This window comes from Nyctibius grandis, chromosome 2 (genome assembly GCF_013368605.1).
Source record: "Nyctibius grandis isolate bNycGra1 chromosome 2, bNycGra1.pri, whole genome shotgun sequence".
NCBI classification, from domain to species: Eukaryota; Metazoa; Chordata; class Aves; order Nyctibiiformes; family Nyctibiidae; genus Nyctibius; species Nyctibius grandis.
The window spans coordinates 127,657,151-127,673,789 of record NC_090659.1 but is presented as its reverse complement, the minus strand read 5'-3'; the positions used below and the strand labels follow the sequence as shown (position 1 = coordinate 127,673,789).

The 16,639-nt window shown below is 60.4% G+C and overlaps 1 protein-coding gene across 1 annotated transcript in view; it reads left to right on the top strand.

Moving 5' to 3' along the window:
- The first annotated feature begins 282 nt into the window (after positions 1-282).
- DCHS1 (dachsous cadherin-related 1) overlaps positions 283-16,639 on the top strand; it is a 49,878-nt gene continuing 33,521 nt past the window's right edge. The window contains exons 1-2 of the mRNA XM_068425061.1: positions 283-350; positions 4,427-6,237. Of these exons, the coding sequence (XP_068281162.1) occupies positions 4,486-6,237 (1,752 nt within the window). The 5' untranslated portion in view covers positions 283-350; positions 4,427-4,485. The remainder of the gene's footprint in view (positions 351-4,426; positions 6,238-16,639) is intronic.

The following is a 16,639-nucleotide window of genomic DNA, read 5'->3' as shown; positions in this document are numbered from 1 at the left end:
CTCCGCGCCCCCACACCGCCCGGACCCCGCGCGGGGCCGCGCTCGGCGCGCTCCGGTGCCGGGGCGGGGATGGGGGCGGCGGGGGGAGCGGGGGGCTGAGGGCGGCGCTGGGTCGGGTTTCAGCAGGAGCCTCCGCGCCGAGCCAGCGCCGAGCGCTCCGCGGGCGAGCGCGGCACCGGGGGCCCGGCACACCGAGACGCCGGCACGGGAGGGCACCGGAGCGCGGGGGGTGCCGGAGCGGCCAGCGGGACCGGAGAGACCGGAGCACCAGGGACCCGGGGCGGCCGCGGGACGCCTTGGCGGGGCCGGACCCTGCGGGATGCGATCGCCGCCGGCACGGGACGCGCGGTGTAAGTGCCAGCGCCGGGGACCGACCCGCTGCCGCCGCCCTCGCCCGGTGCTCCGCACGTCGGCATCGCCGCACGGCGGGACCGGGACTGGGACCGGGACCGGGCGCTTTGTTCTGCCTCCGCCGTGCAGACAATGGGGCGGGGGGGGGGGGGGGGGCGCGGCCGCGGAGGCGCCGAGCCACGGACCCGCGGCCGGAGCGGCCTCGCCCGCGGCGGAGCGGGGCCGGCGCGGGGCAGCGGACGGGCGGGACGGGGCGGGCGCGGGGCCGCCGCCGCCGGGGCAGCCCCACCGCGGGGCGGGCGCTCAGCGGAGCCGCGGAGGCGCCGGGCGGGGACCGCGGGCCCGAGCGGAGCGGACCGGGGTGTGCGGGACGCCCGGGAGCGCCCGGGGAAGGGGCTGTGCACGGGGACCGGGAGCACCGGCGGGCCCGGCGGCTGGGGAGCCCCAGGAGGGCAGGGAGCCCCAAGAGCCGGGGCGCCCGGGCTGCCCGGGAGCTCTGCGGGAGGGAGAGCCCTGAGAACCGGGGGGCACCGGTGGCCGGGGAGCAGACGAGGCCCTGCGGCACCTCTGCGGCGGGCACACGGCGTGGCAGGGGCCAGGCCAGCGCGGAGACGCGTGTGAGCTGGGGCTGGGGGAACTGGATAATGCACGAGGAAAATTTATTAGAGCTTCCTTTGTGGGGGCAGCGTTCCCAGGGACAGGCCAACCTGCAGGAAGCCCTGGCGTGGCACAGGAATGGTGGGCACAGGGATGTAGTGGAGCTTGACTGCATCCTCGTGAGACGATGGTCACCACGGCTGGTCACTGCGCAGAGCTGGTACCAGAGGGACGTGAGGCGGTGGCTGGGCTGAGCAATAGGATGCTGGTCCTGAAGGGCTGGGTGGGAGGTGGTAGAAGGGCCAGGAGGCATGGAGATGACTGCAGGCAGTGGCAGACTAAGTAGAGGTTGAAAGTGAATTGTTAACCTAAGGCTACACTGAAGGCAAGCGTGGGCTGTGTCTGGTTCTGAGGGCAGATAATATGAAACTCTTGAGAGCGAGATCTGCATGAATGTAGACGAGAAAAGCATATTCCAGGTCAGCGACTGGAGCTTCTGAATCCTTCCTCATCTGGACTGAGGTCTCAAAAACATCATTACATGAGTCATGGCGCCTCATGTGAGACTTTGGGTATGGCATCAGCAGCATCTGCAGCTTTGATGGAGCTCTTGCACAGCCAGCGCTCTGACATCTGTTTGTGGCATGCACAGTGGGTGCCGTCTTTCCAGCTTCTCTGCTGGGGCCGGAGTGGGCGAGGTGCCACTGGCAGGCGGGCAGGGATGCGTGCGGTGGTCCCTCTGTAATCCCGCATCTTTTTTCCCTAAATGTGACTTATCTGCTAAGTTGCAGGCTGGGCTCTCCTGGTGCGCTGCCTGCCAGCCCTAGGCTTGGAGATACTTGCATATCTTGCAGCTCACCCCGTTTTAGCTGCCGACCTCCTCACTATGGCTCTGGACCCCAAACGCCCCTCTGGACAGATTCTTGTGCTCGCAGTTTTTGTCAGAGGCTTCTGCTGCCATTTTTTGCTCGGGAACTCGGTGCCCGGTGGTGGGAGGGATGGGGAGGGCAGCCTGGCTCACGTTACACAGGCTGGGCCTGGACCAGCCCAGCCAGCCCCCAGCGCTGAGCTCTGCTAATTGGGAGCAGCTGCTCAGATTTGGTGACTCTGCATCCACGGAGGTCACCGCTCTCTTCCTCTGCGGCCCGAGCCTGCCGACTTCATAGGAACAGAGGGCTGCTCGTACCATGGGTGGCCCTCTGCCCGTCCTGGACTGGTGCCATCTGGCAACCTGGCAGTTGCATCTCTTGCCCAAGAGATCTCTTAGGCTGTGAAACTACCCCCTTGTCTCCGGGGAGGATGGAAAGGGAGAAGTTTACACAGACTTTTATCCCCAGTTCCCCACCCCAAGGACCCTGATTTCTGTTCCCTGGTTGTCCCAGTGCTCTCAGCTGCTCTTCACACTCCCCAGATTCACTTTTCAAGTTTCTCTCCTCCCCGCCAGCAGCCCACAAACCCTTGCTGCACTCCCTTCTGCTTCTCAGGAGCCACATCACTAATCAAACCAGGTGGGTTTTTCCCCCATATCTGTGCCCTGGTCTGTTCCAGGCACTCCCTGAGACCCTTGAGCTTCATCCTGTCCTCAGCCACCGAGGTTGCCCCAGGGAGCCTTGTCCCTCTACCTGTTTTCCTACTCTCCTTTTTATTTAGTTTTTGTCTAACCTCGTGCCAAGGCTTTAAACCCTCTTCCCATGACCGGAGCAGCTGGGTCACAGCTAGGATGGTGCAGTTTCATCACAGAAGCGAGCTTGGACCCCGTTCCCCCAGCACTGCCTGTTCTGGATGTACGCGGTTGCCCCTCAAGTGAGGAAATTTAACTGGCTCCAGCAGAGAGAGGCCTGTCCAGGACCACTGAGGTAGTGCAGATCCCGGGCTAGCAGCCCACAGGGATAACAGTAACTTCTTTTGCCTTCTGCTCCTGAGAGATAATGACGATTCATACCTGCTAGGTGCAGAAGAGTGTGTGGATTTACTTACCATAGGCCTCAGACACTGGATGCCCACTGAAGTAAACAAACATTTCTTTATATGTAGCAAACACTTTTTTAGTGTTTTTCTTTCTGTCACTAACCCAGGATTTCCACAGGGAAAACCAGTCTAAACAGCTGACCCGAGATGGGAAAGAGGACCCAGGAATAATCATCCTACGTCCCTAGGAAAGGGTTAACACTGCTGTGGGGTTCTTTAGACCAAGGGCTGACATTCTTAGTCCCCAAACCAGGCAATGTCAGCCCCTGCCATCCCCCAAGACAGGGAGGTTCCTGCCGTCCCGCGTCTGGCATGAGCGGCTCCCGAGTGTGGTTATGGGACCAGCAGCAAACGCTTTCAAGAGAGTCCAAGTGTGAGCTCATGCTGCCGCCATCCCTGCAGACCACTGAGCATCGCTTACCGGGGGCCGAAGGCAGCGCTGGGGCTGGTGTTCCTCACGGGCTCCTTGCTGAGCTCCCCGGGCTGTTCACGGGGAGGGTGGGCAGAGCCCGTGGGGGCCGGCGGCCGTGGGGCACCGGGAGCGTGTCCGGCGTGTCCGTGCTGCAGGGAGCTGCTCCCCCCCTCCCCGCTGCAGTGGAGTGAAGCTGCGGCAGCGGGAAATGGCGTGGAGGAGCCAGGAGGAGCACGGAGCAGAGAGAAGGAGACAAAGGAGGAGAGCGAGCGCGGAGGGTGTGGGACGGGGAAGGAGCCGGAGCAGCTGGCGGTTCAGAGGGAGCTGCTGCGTTCCTACTGTGCTGCCACCGCCCTCCATGGTACCAGCTTGGGGCACCCGCGGATCCCTGTGCCAGGCCAGACAATGGGCCCTGCCGGATTTTATCCTGGGCATTCCCAGCTGTGGGTACATCCTTGGCCATACAGCCGTTTGATTTATCGTTCGCTGGATGTAAGCCCGCTCCAGCTCCGCTGCTCCCTCCCAGGGACACCAGATTTGCACTTCATGGGTTTTTTGGCACCGATGCCCCCGTGGTCCCCACAGGCATGCTGCTGGGGGCAGGGGGGCTCTACACCGTCACTTGTTGGGCTCCCTTCTGGTTTGAGACCAGGGTTTTTCAGGGTGGCGAGGTGCCGGGCTGCTGCTTGTCCAGAAGTCTCTGTGGGAGCAGACGGCCCCTCTCAGGCTCGCAGGGAGCCCTCGGCTGCTGAAGGCGCAGGGACGCGCTGCCCTGGGGCAGCTGTCTCTGGTACTGCCAGCGGCGGGCGGCTGGGGAGAACACTTCAGTATGTAGGAAACAGCCTGTGTGCCAGGGCACTGTCTGTGACCTCTGCGCTGCCAGCCGTGACCTGCTGGGCTGGCTCGGGCGCTGTCCCAGGCCTTCGCCCTGGGCACCCGCTGCCCTGACACATTTCCACCTTTGCTTCTTGGAGGGGTAGGTGGCACAGAGCAATCGGGCAGCGGGGACGTGGCAGGCCTTCCCTCTCTGTGTTTTTTTCCTGTCCTTCCTTTGCTGCTCCCTCTTAACCAGCATCCTCTGGTCTGCATTCCATGCAGGATTAACGTGCACCCGGCGAAGGAGATTGAGCCACCCTCTGCTCTGCAGGTCACTGGCAATGGAGCAGATGAAGGGGTCAGCTGTGCTTCTGCTGGAGCTGCTAATTCTTGGGGGCCTGAGAGCAGGGAAGGGCTCTGCTGTCCTGGGCGCCCTGGATCTACAGATAGATGAGGAGCAGCCAGCTGGCACCATCATTGGGGACATCAGTGCTGGCCTACCCCCTGGCACTAGTGCCTACATGTATTTCATCTCAGCGCAGGAGGGCAGCGGCGTCACCACTGACTTGGGGATAGATGAGAACACCGGTATCATCAAAACAGCTCGTGTCCTGGACCGGGAGACTCGGGACCACTACAGCTTCATTGCTGTTACCCCGGAGGGCATCACAGTAGAAGTGAACATCCAAGTGAATGACATCAATGACCATGCTCCAGCCTTTCCCAAACAACACAGCACCTTCCAGATCCCAGAGCACACCCCCATTGGCAGCAGATTTCCCTTGGACCCAGCCTTTGATGCTGACAGTGGCCTACTCAACACGCAAGGCTACGTGATTAAGGGAGAGAACGTGGGGCAGGCCTTCCGCCTGGAAACACGTCGAGGACCCAATGGGGTCCTGTATTTGGACCTGGTGGTCAGCAACGTCTTGGATCGGGAGAACCGTTCATCATACTCGCTGCTGTTGGAAGCCTACGATGGTGGCTCTCCTCCCCGGAGTACCCAGATGACGCTGGATGTGTCCATCCAGGACATCAATGACAATGCTCCTAGCTTCAACCAGAGCCGCTATCATACTCTCATCTCAGAGAATCTGAAACCTGGCAGCAGCATCCTGCAGGTCTTTGCCTCTGATGCAGACGAAGGTGACAATGGGGATGTGGTTTATGAGATCAACCGGCGGCAGAGCGATCCTGACCAGTACTTCACCATTGACTCCCGGACTGGAGTCATCAAGCTCAACAAGGGTCTGGACTATGAAGTAAGGAAGGTGCATGAGCTGGTGGTGCAGGCGAGGGATAAGGCTGTCCATCCCGAGGTCACTACAGCCTTTGTCACTATTCATGTGCGTGACTACAATGACAACCAGCCCACCATGACTATCATCTTCCTGAGCGAGGATGGCTCCCCTCAGATCTCCGAGGGAGCCCAGCCCGGCCAGTATGTAGCACGCATCTCTGTTTCCGACCCAGACTACGGCGAGTACTCCAATGTCAACGTCACACTGGAGGGAGGGGACGGCAAGTTTGCCCTCACTACCAAGGACAACATCATCTACCTGATCTGTGTGGACCAGCTTCTGGATCGGGAAGAAAGAGACTCCTACGATTTGCGGGTGACAGCTACTGACTCAGGAACACCCCCACTGCGGGCAGAATCAGCCTTTGTGCTGCAGGTGATGGATATTAACGACAACCCCCCACTCTTCGACCAGCAGGAGTACAAACAAAGCATCCCCGAGGTGGTGTACCCGGGCAGCTTTGTTCTGCAGGTGACAGCTCGTGACAAGGACCAGGGTCCCAACGGGGAGGTGTGGTACAGTATCGTGCACGGCCGTGACACCCACTCCAGCTGGTTTGCCATTGACCCTGCCACAGGTATCATCACCACCGCTGCCCCGCTGGATTACGAGAAGGATCCTCAGCCTCAGCTGACTGTGCTGGCCACGGACAGGGGAACCCCTGCCCTCTCCTCCTCAGCTGTGGTGCGTGTGGCCCTGCAGGATGTCAACGACAACGAGCCAGTGTTCAGGAGTAACTTCTACAACGTGTCGCTGAAGGAGAACACCCCTGTTGGGACCTGCTTCTTACAGGTAGGTGCCACTGTCAGGAGCCGAGCTCGAGGAGGGCACGGCCAGGGCTCCGAGAGGCTTGGGATGGGAGACCTACCACTGGAGGCTGTTTGGTGCAGTTGTGGTGGCTCAGGTGGGCAATGGCTGCCGGCGGAACGCTGGAACAGATCCCCGTGCTCAGGGTGAGATGGGGCAGAGCGCTGTGACGCCCTTTCTGCACGCAGGTGCTGGGTGATATCGCGGATACTGTGGGTACACCTCGAGGATGCCCTTTGTGCAAGCGCAGTGTTGACCTCAGCTGAGGCTGGGGCTCACTGTGCCAGGCTTTGCTTGCGCAGGCGTGACCCTGCCTCGCGGGGCAGGACGCTGAAAATGGTGCTCAGGAACGTGGGTGCAACCTCTAGGAAGCTGCTGGTAGCCAGGCTGGTAACTCCTGTCTCCGCCGTGAGGTCATTAGCCTGAGTTTGTCAGTGTTTGTGAAGCTGGTTGTGGACATCAGCGTTAATTATGCCCAGTTGGTATTGTTACGTCACCTTGGAAGCAGCACCTGTGGGATTTGAGCTGAGAGACACACGCTGCATCAGCCTTCGTGTAGTCCGAGGTCACAGGTGAGGCCGGGAGAGGTGCTGCCCCTCTGACGGGCTCTGGGACCCCAAGATGTGCCAGTGATGCCATTTGTGTTTTGTGTATTTTGTGTTCCCTGCGTTTGCTGTTTCAACCACCGCTCCAGCCCTGTAGGGTGTGTCAATGCAGGGGACAGGGGTATGGGGTGGGAGTGCTGGAGAGGGGCTTGTGGGGTGGGTGAGTGCAGGGGACAGGGGGTAGGACTGTGGGGGAGAGTGGGGGGGGAAGGAGGAATTGGGTGGGAGCAAGGGCCAGGTGTAGAAGAGAGAAGGGACATAGGGCAGGGGCAAGTTTAGGATGGGGCAGATCTGGGGGGGACATGTGATAGGTAAGGGTGGGATTGGGGGGGAAGTCTGGGCAGAATAAGTGGGTGGGAAATGAGGAGGAAGGTTTTGGTGGGGAAGATTTGGGTTTGGTCTGTGCAGGGCAACACTCCATGCTGTCCCCAGTGGGTGGGGACAGGGACAGGGACAGGACCAGGGCTGGGGAGAGAGATGGGGAAGGGGTCAAGGGTGGGAGTGAGTTCAGGGACAGGGTCGGAGTGGAGGAGCCATGTGTCCCTGGGTGAGCACGGAGGCCCCAGGCATGTGCAGGGCTGTCTCTGCTGCGGCAGCCCCCGAAGGGAGGCCCCGCTGTCTCCTTCCCCGTGCCGTCCTGCTCAGCGCCGCTGCCGTGTGGGAAGGCGTTCTGGAAATGCAATCGGAGATGGCGGCTGGGCTCCCGACTGCGAGTGCGGGGACAGGCAGGAGGGAGAGCGGGACCTGAGGAGGCGCTGGGGTGATGCAGGGCCACGGGGATGGCACAGAGGGGCTGGTCCAGCACGTGGCTGCCTGGCCATGGTGGGGCCGGTGTAGGGCCACGGGGATGGCACAGAGGGACTGGTCCAGCGCGTGGCTGCCTGGCCGTGGTGGGGCCAGTGTCCCATGGGGGCCAGCCCAGCTCCACGCTGCGCAGGGGAAGGTGCTGGCCCGGCGGCCAGCAGTGACTGAGGGTTTGGCCATATTTCGATGGTCTTGGCTCAGCCCTTGTGTTTCGTTTGGAAACGGCGCGTCTGGGCTGAGCGCAGGTAACTCCCGCGTGGCCTCGGCACAAAGCAAACAGCTCACACATCTGCTGCTGCTTCCTCTGAGCCGGGAAACGTGAGCGGATGGGAAAGGAGGCTGGCTGGGCTGCCGGCTCGGCACTGCGCTGCGGCAGGAGGGAGCTTGGTCCGGGAGCGGGGCAGAGCCGGGGCAGGGAGCCCAGGTCTCGGAGCACTGCTGCCCAGCGTGGCCACCCCTCACCACGGCACCACTGCTGCCCCAAACAGGAGGGCTCGGAGGTGCTGCCAAGGTCCATGGTGACCAGCAGCCAGCACCATGCCCCAAGGGGTTGCCCGTGTCAGGTGTGCTGCCCCACAGCCCCTGTCTGCGGTTGCTCCCGCTTGACTCCGTCTGTCCGTGGCTTCCAGGCGTCCTGCCTTGGGAGGTTAAAGGGTCCTGCCAAGCTCTGGATTTGGTCCAAACCCGCATAATAGTCATGAGAGCTTAGGCCATGGGCAAGCTCTGCCAGTGTGGTGTGCAGGACACAGGACGGCCTCCAAGGTCAGCACAGAACTGAACGGGTTCGATTCTCCATCAGACTGCCATGTTTCTAAGCAAAAAAACCCTGGGAGGACCAGGGCTATTTTCAGTCGGTGACATCTGCTCTCCGTGGGCAGGACAGAACGATGGAGAAGTGGGGAGTCCATGTGAGTGACCAGAAGAGACTTGAAGAACAGCTGCAGGTCTCCTGCTCCCTTGCACACCCCATCCTCTCTGCCAGGTCGGTCTTTGTGTTTGGTTTACGAACAGGGACGAGCAGAGCAGGTTGCTGGCCTGAGCTCCCGAGAAAGAAAAAGAATCTCGTAACATCTTCTTTATATGCTACTCGTATTTATCATGGGCCAGGTCCCACAGTAGCAGACTCTGCACGAGCACTAAGCAAAGGAAATAGCAAACTCACAGTTAAAAGTCTGAGATGACAGAGAAACACCAGTGGAGAAGGAGCGCAGGGAATCGGTGAACATGACTCCAGCAGAAAATAGAGCAGGGGCTGGTCACTGACTGGTTGTCTCTGTTTCTCTCTGTGGTCATGAGTTGATAATACAGAAGCTTTAGGGCTCATCAGACTACATTCAAACGCTGTGGTTACATGATGTGAAGCACTGTTCTGGTATGAATTCACCCTGGTGGCTTAAATTTGTTTTAAACGTTTGACTTTGTACCAGCAAGTTGCATGCATGGTCAGATATTGTCTTTCTGGGCCTTTCTGACTTGTCATGCTAAATAAAGTATTGTCTGTCCTCTGGCAGGCAGCAGAACGCACAGAGAGCTGTGTAAACCCCACGTAGTGAGCACAGGCTGATTTGACAGAAATGTGAATGCGATGAGACGGTGGATTATTGATTCTCGCGTAGATCCATTATTAATGATTTTGGAACCAGGGTTTACATATTTCCTTTGCATTCATACACACAGTTGTTGGGAGATCAGAAGCTGAGCAGCAGCACACCTAAAACATAGTCTTATCTTGCAGTTTTGGGGACAAGTCTGATGAGTTTTGAAGTCTGAGCCCGGGTGGGGGATGCTGTGGGACTGGCACACACCTCGCCGGGACAGCCTCTTGCGCTGGGCCCCGGGTAGGAGGCCCTGCATGAAGGGCCAGACCGGGCCACATATTCTGTATGCCTGAAAGAAAGTCTTGTTGGATAATCCTGATGCATCGGTTGTGCTACTGAAGGTGGCAGCTGTGAGGGGACACGGGTGGCAGCCGTGCATGGGGACTGCAGCTGCGAGAGGCCTAGTGCTCACCAACGTGGCTGCCAAGGAGAGTGGGGCGAGGTGGGGAGGACATTGCTACATGCGCTCGTTTTCTTGGGACAAGGGATTTAGCGTTAACCTATTTTCAGACCTCTGCACGACATAAACCAGGCCTCCCCCTCCTCAGGAGCAAGGCGGCGAGCTTCCCGAGGCAAGATGGGGGACGGCTGCAAGCTGCTGGGGAGCAGCGTGAGGGGAGGGAGCGCACCGTGCTCCTGGGAGCGCGGCTGTGAGTCTGGGGTCCGCAGGGGTGGGGACCCGGGGGAGCTGCTGGTACACGGGGCGGTTGTGGGGGAGGTGAGTGCTGTTGTTACCGCCAGAAGAGCTGCATTTGTTCCAAATTCCTGTGAAAGTTATTTCCTCGCGCTGCCAGCAGCCTCCTCCTGGGCTTGGCACAGCAGCCAGCGCCATGATTAATTCAAGTAGCATTTCCCCTGGAGCTGCAGCAGCTTTTCCACTGCAGCCGAGAGGCCCCAGCCCCTCGCGCTCCTCCTCCCCCAGCCCCTCGCACAGCTCCCTCCTTCCTCCGTGCTGGTCCCCAGCCCCCTCACAGCTGCCCCTTTCCCCTCACCTCTGCCTCAGCACCAGGCCCTGTGTAGCCCCCCCTTCCTCGCTGACACCCCCCCTCCTCCATGGCTCCCCACAGCCCCGCACCTGCGCACGCTGCCCTCCAAGTGCCAGTCCCTGCGCCTCCCCTCCTGGACCCCACCAGCATGGCCCCCACCTCCCCTCCTGGACCCCACCATCATGGCCCCCACCTCCCCTCCCAGTCCCCAGCCCATCAGCATGCCCCCCGCCTCCCCTCCCGGACCCCACCATCATGGCCCCCACCTCTCCCCCCGGACCCCAGCCCACCACCATGCCCCCTGCCTCCCCTCCCGGACCCCAGCCCATCAGCATGCCCCCTGCCCCCGTGCCTCAGTCTCTGCTCCCTCTTATTTTCCCCACGCCCCTCAGTTGCTGCCAGCTGCTGTTCCCTGCTCCCCCCGGGGACCCTCACTGTCCTCCCAGGGACGCTCTCGCTGGCAGGGCTCTCCCTCACCTGCCTGGCCCTTGGGGACACGCCAGCCTCTCCCTGCTGCCCGTCCCTGCATCATTGCCCGGGGTCACCCTGCTTGGCTGCTGCCCTGAGCCCCCGTCTCACCTGCGTGTCCTGCCTGGCCGTGTCCCACCCCGCAGTGCAGCCCTGCTCCGTGAGCACCCTCTGGCCGAGCTCTGTGCGGCTGAAGCCCAGCCCAGCACACTGGGTTGAAGTCCTTGGCACCAGTGCCTCGCAGACGGCCGCAGCCAGACCCCGTCACTTCCCACCCTGCGCTGTTGCTGCCGCACCTGAGCCCCCCACCCTGAGCACTCTGCAGAGGCCCAGCTTCCCTGCCCTGCTCCACTCTGCTGGGACTCCCCGTGCCCTGCAGCTCCTGCTTCGCCTCCCTGCTGCTCCCCCTGCGAGGACACCCGGGTGCCCATGTTTGAGCCTTGCTCCTCGCCTTTCTGTGCCTTACTCTGCCCAGGGCTCAGAGGCACTGGCTCTCCCAGAACAGCAGTGCTCACCCCCAGGCTCCTGCAGCCTCTTGCCCAGCCTCACCTTCCATGGTCCTACCTCCCTGCCGATGTCTGTGGTTAAACCGCTTCCCCTCCTTCTCGAAAGTGAGGGCTTTACCCCATCCTAGAGCAGCGGTGGAGGCCACAGGCTGCCCCTGTGGTGCCTACAGCCTGGGCATGGACAGGCGCAGGGCTGCCACAGCCGTACACAGCAGGGGATGGAAAACAGGCAGCCTACGGCCTCCAGCACTGCTCTAGGATGTACCCCGTAGGTACCCGGTGGGTACGGGGCTGCGGGGAGCCAGCGGTGGGAGAGGGCAGGGGCTGTGGGGAGACAGCGGTGGGAGAGGGCAGGGGCTGTGGGGAGACGGTGGTGCGAGGGGACAGGGGCTGTAGGCAGCCAGCGGTGTGAGGGGACACGGGCTGTGGGGAGACAGCGGTGGGAGAGGGCAGGGGCTGTGGGGAGCCAGCGGTGCGAGGGGACGGGGGCTGCGGGAAGCCAGCGGTGCGAGGGGACGGGGGCTGCAGGGAGCCAGCGGTGCGAGGGGACGGGGGCTGCGGGGAGCCAGCGGTGCGAGGGGACAGGGTGCAAGGGGACAGGGGCTGTGGGGAGCCAGCGGTGGGAGAGGGCAAGGGCTGCGGGGAGAGGGTGGTGCGAGGGGACAGGGGCTGCGGGGAGCCAGCGGTGCGAGGGGACGGGGGCTGCGGGGAGCCAGCGGTGCGAGGGGACGGGGGCTGTGGGGAGACAACGGTGTGAGGGGACAGGGGCTGTGGGGAGCCAGTGCTGCGAGGGGACGGGGGCTGCGGGGAGCCAGCGGTGGGAGAGGGCAGGGGCTGTGGGGAGCCAGCGGTGCGAGGGGACAGGGGCTGTGGGGAGCCAGCGGTGGGAGAGGGCTGTGGCTGCGGGGAGCCAGCAGCGCGAGGGGACGGGGTTGTGGCTGCACAGGGGCTCCCCGACGGGGCGCTCCCTGCAGCTGCGGGGTCTGACCCTCGCCTCGGCCACGTGCGCTGGGCGATCGCTGGGGCCGAGCCCTGACCCCTCGCTCCCCCGGGGCCGGAGCGTGCTGGAGGCTGAGACGCAGCCCGGGGGCCAGAGGCAGCTCCTGAAATAGCCGCCGCGGCCGCTCCCCGGCTGCTTTTAGCCGGGCTCAGCCGTGCCAGGCCTGGGCGGGCAGGACGCCTGGCACACGCCCCGGCACCGGGAGCCGTGCGTGGGAGCGCTGACCACACTGGCGCCAGCCTCCCTCCTCTCCCACCGAGAGCCGTCACTCGGAGGGGCGGGAGCCCGGAGCCAGATGTTTGCCAAAGCCGCAGCGTAACATGTGCGCAGCAGAGCCCCGGCCAGGGCAGGGCTCCAGATGCGCTCCCTGCCTGCTGGCTGCGCCGGCGGGAGGTGGGGAGGACAGCCAGCGCGGGGCCCGGGTGCGGAGCAGGCTCCGTCCCTCTCCAGCGCCGTGGGCTGTGCATGGGGCTCGCGGGCTGGCAGTGGGGCTGGGAGGGCGTAGTGAAGTGGCAGTCGGCCTCTTCTCCCAGGCAACCAGCGATAGGACAAGAGGACACAGCCTCAAGCTTGGCCAGGGGAGGGTCAGGTTGGCCATGAGGAAGCATTTCTTCTCAGCAAGGGTCATTAGCCATTGGAAGGGGCTGCCCAGGGAGGTGGTGGAGTCACCATCTCTGGAGGGGTTGAAGAAAAGCCTGGCCATGGCACTTAGTGCCCTGGTCTAGTTGCCATGGTGGTGTCAGGGCAACGGTTGGACTCGATGATCCCAGAGGGCTCTTCCAACCTGGTTGATTCTGTGATTCTGTGATTCTGGGACGGCTGCGTTTGAGGGTCTGGTGTTGCCCTCTGGATGGGTCTGTGGAAGGGGAAGCCTTGGCTCCTGCAGGGGATGTGGCTGAGAACCCCAGCATGGGGCTCTGCCTCTCTCCAGCCTCGACTCAGGGGAACGTAGGAGCTTTGTGGTGCCTGGGCTCCACTCTTCCCTCCTGTCTTGCTGGGGACCTAGGAGGAGAGCATGAAACAACAAGGCCTCATGGCCATCTTTGTCCTGGCGACTGATACACCAGAAGTGTATCAGACCAGTGGCCGATGCCGCAGCAGGCCGTGCTGCCGTTCAGCGAGACCTGGCCAGGCTGGAGAGATGGGCGGAGAGGAACCTCATGAAGATCAACAAAGGCAAGTGTAGGGTCCTGCACCTCGGGAGGAATAACCCCACACACCAGTACAGGCTGGGGGCTGATCTACTGGAGAGCAGCTCTGGAGAGGAGGACCTGGGTGTTCTGGGGGACACCAAGTTCCCCATGAGCCAACAATGTGCCCTCGGGGCCAGGAAGGCCAACGGTGTCCTGGGGTGTGTGAGGAAGAGTGTGGGCAGCAGGTCGAGGGAGGTTCTCCTCCCCCTCTACACGGCCCTGGTAAGGCCATACCTGGAGTAACTGTCCCTCTGGACACCAGCACGACCATCTGGTGTATCAGACACTCCTTCCAGTTCAGTGTCATCAGCAAACGTGCTGAGGGTACGCTCTGCCGTATCATCCAGATCATTAATGAAGATGTTAAACAGGACTGGACCCAGTATTGACCCCTGGGCTACACTGCTAGCCACTGGCCTCCAGGTAGACTTTGTGCCACTGGTCACCACTCTTTGGGCCGAGCCATTCAGCCAGTTTTCAGTCCACCTCCCTATTTGCTCATCCAGCCCATTCATCAACATCTTACCTATGAGGATCTTATGGGAGACAGTGTCAAAGGCCTTCCTGAAGTCCAAGTACACGATATCCACTGCTTTTCCTTCACCTGCCAGGCCAGTCAGTTATCAAGTTTTTATCAAGACTTCCCCGTGGGTGAAGTCATGCTGGCTACTCCTGAAGATTTTCTTGTCCTTCACGTGCATGGAAATGGTTTCCAGGATTAGCTGCTCCATCACCTTCCCAGGGATAAAGGTGAGGCTGGCTGATCTGTGGTTTCCTGGGTCCTCCTGCTTACCCTTCTTGAAGACAGGAGTGACATTTACTTTCCTGCAGTCATCAGTCACTTCTCCCAAACACTCTGATTGAGCAAAGATTATTGAGAGTGGCCTCGCAATGACATCTGCCAGCTCCCTTAGCACTCATGGGTGCATCCCATCAGGGCCCGTGGACTTACGTATGTCCAGTTTGCCTAAGAATCCACTGACCTGATCCTCTTCAACCAAGGGTGCATCTTCCTTGCTTCAGCCTTCACCCCACTCTCTGGGACCTGGGATTCCTGAAGACTGTTCTTCAGGAACAGTCCCTATTAAAGACTGAGGGAAAGAAGGCATGAAGTACCCCCATCTTGTACATGTCCTGTCTCCCCAGGTCCCCCATCTCCTTCAGCTGGGGGCCTACATTTTCCCTGGCCTTCTTGTTGTCACCTAGGCACTTATAGAAGCCCTTCTTCTTGACTCTGACATCCCTTGCCATATTCAAACAGCTATGTTCTCGTGCAGTTACAATGATCATTAGTGATTTCACCAGAAGATGCCCCAGATGTATTCCCTGAGCCCCTCCGTGGTAGCAGCCTCCCTATCAAAGAAAAGTCTTCAACACACAGCATCAGGTTCATCACCTGGGTTCCTTAACACATCCTTGGGTCCCCAGGGGCACATGCCATTTCATTTGCATCCGTTATATGAAAGGAATAATATATTTTGTCTGTCACTTTCATCCAGTTTCTTTTCCTGACTTGGCATCAGCAACCTGACCTAGTTCAAGATGTCCCTGCTCATTGCAGAGGGGTTGGACTAGATGACCTTTAAAGGTCCCTTCCAACCAAATCGATTCTATGATTTTATGATTTTTAATGACTGTGCCAAACTGTAGCTATTTTATTTTAACGTTTTGCATTTCTGTGTGTTTTTCAGTTAGCACGTTCTCCTGCTGGCACGCCTTTTACTGTCAGGGTATTCCTAAGCCTGCGTTCACAGTATCTGGCTAACCATGTCTCTGCATGTTCACTGTTTGTCATGCATATAGACTGGAGAACCTCCTCAGCCTTTTTACAGTGGTGGCAAACAGCTTCTGCAGACAGGGAGAGGCTGCCCGATGTGCCAGACATCCTCTGGGGCTGTCTGCGAGGGCTCGCTGCCCACTCAGCAGCTGTCAGTGTTTGGGTGCCTTCATCCCCTCGCCCCCGTCCTGCTCTGGGCCGTGGCTGCAGCATCTTGTCTGCAAAGTCTGCAGTGAAATGCAGCTTTTCCCCTAAGGATGCTCTTGATTTCTGCCCCTGAGCTCAGTCTCCAGCCCCTGATCTCCAGCTGGGTCTCCAGGTTGTCCGAGTCCTTCAGCAGCACCAGACGCTGAACGCTGGTTCAGGCCGTCCCCTCGCACTGCAGTGGTGTATCCTCTTCCACTTGCCTCTCCCCCCTGTTGCTTCACTTGTTTAGTAAGCAAAATCTCCGTTCCCCTCTGGCAGATTTTCCTTTGCAGCCCAGCCCTTGGGCTGCACGGCTGGACAGTGTGTCAGTTGTTCTCTCTTGTGTTCACTGCTCATTTCCCGTCTGGTGTGAGGAGGAAACAAAACCCAAGCACACACCTATTGCCAAATGACCTTGAAATCGCCAGTGTGTCTTGTGAGGACTCAAATATGAACTAGGACTGAGCCATTAACTACTGAAGGGCATCGGATCCTGCTGACCACTGTTAGTGTAAACGTGTTTGAAGCCAGGTACAAGAGGTGTCTCATGGTCCTTGGGAAAGGGGTTGGTTCATGCTGCTTTCCCCCTTCCCCACTGAGTATTTTCTCTCTTTGGCTACGTATGACCTGGGAACCCAGCCTGTGCCAGCACGAGGAGGCTTTATCCTTGCAAGGACCCAGGAGTGGAAAGAGTTATATGAAGAGTTTTCCCCCTCCCTGGCAGGGTTCAAGGCCAGGTTGGATGGGGCTTGGAGTAACCTGGTCTGGTGGAAGGTGTCCCTGCCCATGGCAGGGGGGTTGGAACGAGATGGGCTTTAAGGCCCCTTCCAACCCAAACCATTCTGTGAAAGATGGACCCTGGACATGCTGGCACTGTGAAAACACCCAAGGCAGAAGTTCAGGAGGTGCTAGAGGTGGGTTAGGGTTAGTGCAGGGGTCAGCGAAGCCACGGCAGTGCTGCAGGAGAGAAGCAGCCTGCAGGCGAGGCCAAGGGAGCAGAGAATGAGCACATGGACATGTGCACGTTCTGCTGTGTGACCGTGGTGAGCGGAGGCTCTCTAGGATGTAATGCATTGGATCACTGTTGTTTGCAGTGTCCAGGAGTGTCACTGCGTGTTTATGTGTCTGGGGGATGTAGATGCTGTTGGAAAGGCCTCCTGGGCGTCTGTACCTGTTGTTCCCACGGGACCTCAGCGTTCTGTGACCCGTGCTGTGGTCTGTGAACAGAAGTGGGGGCAGCTGCAGCCCCACGTGATGGTATGTG